At 33.4% G+C, this 7,511-nt stretch overlaps 2 protein-coding genes across 5 annotated transcripts; one reads left to right on the forward strand and one right to left on the reverse strand.

Annotated features, from left to right (window-relative positions):
* Positions 1–1,382: 1,382 nt before the first annotated feature.
* On the reverse strand, positions 1,383–2,123 carry LOC127130926 (uncharacterized). Its single transcript, XM_051059880.1, has one exon. The coding sequence runs from the start codon at positions 2,121–2,123 to the stop codon at positions 1,383–1,385; it is 741 nt and encodes a 246-aa protein (XP_050915837.1).
* Positions 2,124–3,320: 1,197 nt separating this feature from the next.
* Positions 3,321–6,515, forward strand: LOC127127157 (protein CELLULOSE SYNTHASE INTERACTIVE 3). 4 transcript variants are annotated; one of them, XM_051056279.1, is made up of 2 exons: positions 3,321–3,841; positions 4,686–6,515. In XM_051056279.1, the coding sequence occupies exon 2, from the start codon at positions 4,689–4,691 to the stop codon at positions 6,375–6,377; it is 1,689 nt and encodes a 562-aa protein (XP_050912236.1). In that variant the 5' UTR covers positions 3,321–3,841; positions 4,686–4,688; the 3' UTR covers positions 6,378–6,515. The 4 variants fall into 4 exon arrangements, with proteins under 4 accessions (XP_050912236.1, XP_050912239.1, XP_050912237.1 ...); XM_051056282.1 differs by lacking the exon at positions 3,321–3,841 and adding an exon at positions 3,895–4,084; XM_051056280.1 differs by lacking the exon at positions 3,321–3,841 and adding an exon at positions 4,083–4,230.
* The last annotated feature ends 996 nt before the right edge of the window (positions 6,516–7,511 follow it).

A 7,511-nucleotide genomic window follows, 5' to 3' on the forward strand; every position in this document is an offset into this window, starting at 1 on the left:
TTTTTAAAAATTATAATAATGTTTGCCTAACCGGCTACCCACGACACATACATGTTAGCTCTAATGGATAACAGGTTTTTTAGGTTCGAGTTAAAAAAGCCCTAAAAATATGGACTATATCTTTTAAGGCTCAAGTCTAATGATTTATTGGCCTTGGCAGACCAGGCCTTATGGGCTAGCCCATTTTGACGGCTCTACTTCTACAACTAATCTCAAGACAAAGATTTAACCAGAAAAATAACATTCTTAACAACCAAATGATCTCCTTAAAAAATGATAGCATTCCCAGAGAGCCAAATACTATAAGTTTTAGTGAACCACAACAACCTCTGAAATCTCTTCTTTATATTGCCTATTAAAAGAGGACGACGATCGTCATGGTTGTACGAGCCAACAACCAACCTTTTTGTTGACCGAATTTTGATGTTTTGATTGATTTTTTGCAGAGTCTTCGACTCCTCGATCTAATTCATTATACTAAGTGATTAATGATTGTGAAAAATGATTATTGTTGATTTAATTGTTAGTCGTCTCGTGGTTAGGCCTTGTTGAATGTTGATGGTTTTAGGTTTAAGGTGAACCAATGTTTAGCCTTAATAGGCAGTGATTGTTGTGAATTGTGTTTAGGTTCAAAGAACCAGTGTATAATACGGTTAACATATACAATCCACTCAATGTATTTGTGCATAAAAAGTAACATCTATTCAACATGGATGATTTTTGGTAATAAAGGTGAAGAGGATGGGTTGCTAATGCAAGCACCCTTTAAGATACTTTTTTGAGATTTTGGAGTTGGAGGATCGGGATAATGTGAGTCAACATGTTCAAAGTATGAAGGATATCATCTCATAGAGTTGTCACATTTTTTAGATTTTGGAGTTAAAGGATCCAAAAATGTATTATAGATTCGACATATAACTTTTCCATGAAATTTTTTATTATACCATTACATGAATCCATTATCTTTTCTAACACCACAATAGGTTTGACCATTTTCCATCTTCATCATTGATTTGTTTAATGCCTACCATATATGCTTAGTTGAATTCTCACATTTTTTGTTATGTGATACTTACAAAGTAATACATAGGATGTAGGAAACACCTTTGGAACAAAACTCATTAGTGCGATGTCGCAATCAGTGACAATTATATTTGTCATGTTTTCTTGGTCCTTCAACATATTCTTGCATATTTCCAAAGCTCATGTAACATTGTCTTTTTTTTAATTCCAAAAATGCAAAACCCACTGAAAAAATATTCTCAGTAGAAAAACACTAATAACTTCCAGAAGTGAAAGCCTATACTTGTTGTCTTATATGTTGAATCAGTTACGAGCACAATGAAAAATATGTTGAACAAGTTGATGGAATCGAGATGAGTTCAAAATATATCTTGAATAATGACTTTATCCTTACAAACCTTGTACCTAGAAACATAATGGTCATCCTCCAAAAGTTCAAATAATTGTTGCATTTTAGATCTTGGACATCTTATTGCCTTGTTGTTTCGGCACACACATTGTATACATGTTTGATATTTGAAACATTTTGAGGTATTTTTTGTTTCAAAGTTGCAAGTATGATTTTTCGGCGCCGCCATATTTAATGTCATGTCCGAAACAAGTTCCTTCTCATCCGAAATAAGACGACATACAATAGGATGACCGACTAGCTTTTGACACAAGACATGGTTATGTATACTAGAAACCACATTAAATTTCCATGTATCATTTGTCTTACGGTATTCGCGCAATTTAAACAGACACTCACATTTACTTGATCCATTGTCATCACGTTTCAACCTTCTAAGTAGTGGTTGGTACATGTCACTTCTTACGCATCTCATTGTTACAAATGCTTGACTTTTATTAAAATCATTGTCATACCTTCTAATTACAATGACAAACCCTAATTTTTCGGTCTCCATGCGGGTCCACTGTATCATTTGTTCACGAACATCTACCTCGACAATAACCGGTCTACCACCCGATTTAACATCATCATTCACTTCATCCGGGTTAACATAATCATTCACTTCATCCAGGTTAACATCATCGTTCACTTGATCCGGTTTAACATTCATCCTCACAGTAGCCTTGGGAAAGATATCTGGGTGCACCATATCTAATATTAATCATAGCAGAAAAACAGATTAAAAACTCAAAGTATCATGCAAATCCGGATATGCATATCTGGAACAAATGAAATATAGTCTGAAGATGCATATCCGAACTCATTGCTCTTTTTTCTGCTAAAAATCAGGTTAATGTAAGGAATGAGGGATGCAATGAATGAATTTCATCTTAAGTAAGAGCTTTCTTTTTTCTATATGATTTGATAAAATACAAGAATGATGTTTTTGTATTGAAAAATTGACTGAGAATGGAAGAAATTGTTTTAAGGGTTTTGAGAGTGAAGTTGAGTTTGATCACGAGGATAAAGAGCATGCAAAATGATGTTTTATTCAATTTTTCGCTTGATATTTCCAGATATGCATATTCGAAAACTGTTGGGAAACAAGTGTGAGTTGTATTGAGAAACAAATGTGAGTTCTAAGTCCTACATTGCTAAGAAAAGTGAAGGTTAAACACTTTATAAGTGAGAGAACCCATACATCTATCACCTTAAGATTTTGGATGAATATGTGATGTCTCTCTCACTTATTTGGGTGAGTCTTTGACCTTTAGATGAATGTTTGATCCAATATGAATGTTTCTCCCTCATGATGATCCATCAGTGGTATTAGAGCCTGTTCGAGTAAGGGACTGACTCCTTGTGTCGAAATTCTTCTTGACATGATGGTCAGGCATAAGTCTCACATTGTTTAGAAAAGTGAATGTTAAACACTTTAACACCTATCACCTTAAGATTTTGGATGAATATGTGATGTCTTTCTCACTTGTTTGCACGAGTGTTTAATCTTTAGGTGAATATTAGATCTAATGTGAATGAAAATATGTGTGAAGTATCTCTGGATTCATCAAAAAAAAATTATACATTTCTAATATAAATAAAAATATTTTAAAATTTTTAAAAGTGGGAGATACACTTGATATAATACAACGATGAATATTTCCCAAAATTTCCCTACAGCATAAATCTATAAATGTTAGAGACTCTAATACGCCTAATATTAGAATGGTGAGTATTTCATAGATAAAAACAAAGTTTGGAAAACATCTTACGGTACTATCTATTCAAAGAAATCCCAACGGTCGTATTGGCTGTCTTAAGATATGTTGTGACCGTTGGATTATCAATCGCCGTTGTTGACAGAGTAAAATAATCTTTTTTTTTACCATGAGAATCTTTGTGAGACAACAACCCTGACACATTCATTATCTTCTATTTCTAGAGAGAAAAATAGTTGAAACTTTATTTTTGAATTGTCTGTGTGAAGTGAAAAACTTCGAATTTTTTTACCTTACATTACACTTCCTCTCTTGTCCTTTTGCACTCAAGTGTTAAGGTCGTTTACACTTCCAAACTTGATCATCACATTTCAATCTAGGTGGAAGATTCTTCTTTTTTATTTTTTTATTTTTTTTACATCTGAAAATAATTATTATCAAATGAGAATATGTGTCTTTTTCTGAATTAAGAAGCATAAACCATTCATGGGTTTTTTCTGATTTTGAGAAAACTGCTTCTGGGTCTTTGTCTTTGTGTCTTTGTAGCATTAAAGACACGTTTTTGCTCAAGATCAGAATGTCTTGTCTTCATTCATTCTTCTAGAACCATTTCACAGCTTGTATATTCTATTATTACATAGAGAAAGAGAACTGTGAAGTTTGAAGATTAAGCCAAACTGGGTTGCTTTTCAGTTACTGGTTCTTTAAGGTTAGTTGGTCTTTTTTGTTTTTTGTTAGTGTTCTTTGCTTTGATGATTCATCTTACGTACACAAGTTGTATACAACTGTGGATAGAGACTTGTGTCTTTCTTTAGAAGGAATGCCTTTCCCTTTCTCATATTTATGAGGAGAAAATTGGAAAATCACAGCTAACACTTGATATGGATCAGACTCATAACCTTGCTGACAAACCTCTCTGCTACCAAAACTTCATATGCTTGAAAATTGAAAAGTAAAGTTAGAGATTTCTTGTTTGAATTGACCAATTTACCCCTACAAACACTTCCAAATTACATATGTTAAATTGTACTTAAAGGGCTATTTTGGGAATTTGACAAAAATACCTGCCGACTGATTCTTTATTAGATTGCATTATTGGTAGTTAATTAATCCTTAAATTTGTATTGCATGTGATATATGATATGATATTATACTATATGGTTGTAATTTTCTAGGGGCATTAAATGATTATTGGCTAAAGTAAGAGAAAATACTAGTGGGACCTGTTTAGGTACTTAGGATTTGTTGGCCAAGTCAAGTCTTAAGTAAACAAGTTTTGTGTGAATTGAATTGATTATTATATCATAGAAGATTGTAGAAATTTGTTAGACCATTTGTTTTTTTGTGCTTCACAATTTTTCTATTGGAATCTTAATTTATAATTTAAGATTTTTATTTTATGATTGCAACTGCTCCACAAAGTGTTTATGTCAATTATTATCAATTGTTCTCTTTGCAAATTCACATCTTTGATAATTCTTTGATTTTAAGACTTGGTTTTCTTGCAATTTCTTTGTGATTATAATCATCATTTTTGGTTTTGGCAAATCAAGATCATGGAGGAAGATGGTGTTGATGCAAGTTGTTCAACAGAAGATTGGTTGTTACATGTGAAGGAGCTTGTTCCTGTTGCTCTTGATAAAGCAAAAGAGGTTGTTAAGGTTAAAGGTTTTTCTGGTAGATGGAAGATGATCATATCTAGATTAGAACAGATTCCGTTGATGTTATCGAATTTATCGAGCCATCCGTGTTTCTCGAAGAATGCTCTTTGCAAGGAGCAGTTGCAGGCTGTGTCGAATTCGCTCAGAGACGTGGTTGAATCGGCTGAGTTGTGTTTGAAGGAGAAATATGAAGGTAAGCTTCAGATGCAGAGTGATCTGGACGCGTTGATTGGGAGAATGGATTTGAATTTACGAGATTGTGGACTTTTGATCAAAACTGGTATGCTCGGCGAGGCTACTTTGTCGTCGTCGTCCGTGTCTGGTTCTGTCGAACAATCAGATGCTGCAGCACATAACAACATAAGGGAGTTACTCGCACGCCTTCAGATTGGTCATTTGGAATCGAAGCACAAAGCTTTGGACTGTGTTGTTGAGGTTATGAAAGAAGATGAAAAGAATGTTTTGGATGTTTTGAGTAGGAGCAACATTGCTGCATTGGTTCAGTTGCTTACAGCATCATCAACAAGGATAAGAGAGAAAACAGTTACCGTTATATGCTCGCTCGTCGAATCGGGTAGCTGCGAGGATTGGCTAGTTTCCGAAGGTGTTCTTCCGCCTCTTATAAGGCTCGTTGAATCAGGCAGTGCTGTAGGTAGAGAAAAGGCCGCGATATCGCTGCAAAGGCTATCAATGTCGGCTGAAACATCACGTGAAATAGTCGGGCATGGAGGCGTTTGTCCGCTGATCGAGCTTTGTCGAACCGGAGATTCTGTTTCACAGGCTGCTGCAGCTTGTACATTAAAGAATATATCAGCTGTTCCTGAGGTGAGACAAGTTTTAGCCGAAGAAGGGATTGTTAAGGTTATGATCAATCTGTTAGCCTCAGGAATGTTGTTAGGTTCCAAAGAATACGCAGCAGAGTGTTTGCAGAATCTCACTGCAAGCAACGAAAGCCTAAAGAGAAGCGTCGTATCAGAAGGCGGTATCAGAACTCTTTTAGCCTATCTCGACGGTCCACTTCCTCAAGAATCCGCTGTCGCGGCGTTAAGAAATTTAGTCGGATCAATTTCTGACGAAACATTGGTTTCGTTAGGATTACTTCCACGGTTAGTTCACGTTCTAAAATCCGGCTCCTCGGGAGCGCAACAAGCCGCTGCATCAGCAATCTGCCGAGTTTGCAGCTCGAGCGAGAGGAAGAAATCAGTCGGCGAATCCGGTTGCATTCCCCTCCTTGTTAAGATGCTTGAAGCAAAACCAAACAGTGCAAGAGAAGTTGCTGCACAAGCATTATCATGCTTGATGACAGTGTCTTATAACAGAAGAGAAGTTAAGAAAGATGAAAAAAGTGTGCCTAATTTGGTTCAGTTGCTTGATCCTAGTCCACAAAACAATGCAAAAAAATACGCAGTTCTTTGCCTTGGATTGATTTCTTCAAGTAAGAAATGTAAGAAGCTAATGATCTCTTATGGTGCCATTGGATATTTGAAGAAACTGAATGAGATGGATATTCCAGGAGCTAAAAAGTTACATGAGAGATTAGAAAAAGGGAAATTAAGAAGTTTGTTTGGTAAGAAAATAGTGTAGAAAAAGTGTTGCATCTTTCTTTTTTTTATCATGATGCAAAATAGTTAAGACTGTATAAACTGTGGAATGTACAAGGTTCTAAGATATGTATTGTGTAATTAATCAATGTTACATTATTATATAAACAATATTTAAACATGGTCTTAAATTTTTAAAGATACATATTTAAACGCTCCTAATGCTTCTAATACATATTCAATGTAGGTCATAAGATATTTTTCTTTTAATATCTAAGATGTATTGGTTAAAAAAATTTGACATGCAAATATAAAATAATATTTTAATTTTAAAGTGCGCCACTCAAAATGACCTACTCTGAATGTATTAGATACGGTGTATTTTTAAAATTTGAAGAATTTTTAACATTATTTTGTTCTCTCTTTCTTTGTTATTTTGTCTACTTCTTGTGTCAACCTTAATTCACCCACTCCATTTAAGAGGCATTTATGTGCCTTTGTGTTGCTTTGTCGTTTTTTTCTCTTTAATAAGTATCTGGTAGGATCAAACTAAACCGACGAGAAACAAACTATTCTTTTAAAGGATTGAAAACACACTTTTGTGAAACTTAAAAAATATATTATCTCATCAAGAACATAACTTGGAAGATGTTTCTGATTATAAGCTCAAGTTTATAGAAGCTTGATATTAAGATATGATGTGTACGACTATTAGATAAAGATTGCTTTTTTTTAATGGCGACATTTTCAAATACAAGGCAATTTCTTCCAGCAATGACCACACTCCTTAACCCTAAGCTTATTCTTGTGAATGTTTTTCCAATAAACATAATTATATTAAATCTTTCAGATTTTTAAATAATTAAATACATTTAAAATAAAAATTATATATTTGAATACTTTAAGATGTGTTTAAATATGATTAAATATCATTTAAATTGTTTAAATATCATTTAAAGAATTTAATACATTTTAAAATATTCAATCACATTTTAAAAATATTTTAAAATATTTTTAAAAAGTTTCTTTTCAAAACTAAACTCAACAAAACTTTTTTATTTTTGATAAAATTCAATTTTATATAATTTTTCTTATTTTAAAAATGATATATATTTTTTAATGTATTATTAAAGTAATTCACTTTAAAATAATAGTTATTTATATATTATGTAATAGA

Source organism: Lathyrus oleraceus, chromosome 3, assembly GCF_024323335.1.
Source record: "Lathyrus oleraceus cultivar Zhongwan6 chromosome 3, CAAS_Psat_ZW6_1.0, whole genome shotgun sequence".
Taxonomy (NCBI): domain Eukaryota; kingdom Viridiplantae; phylum Streptophyta; class Magnoliopsida; order Fabales; family Fabaceae; genus Lathyrus; species Lathyrus oleraceus.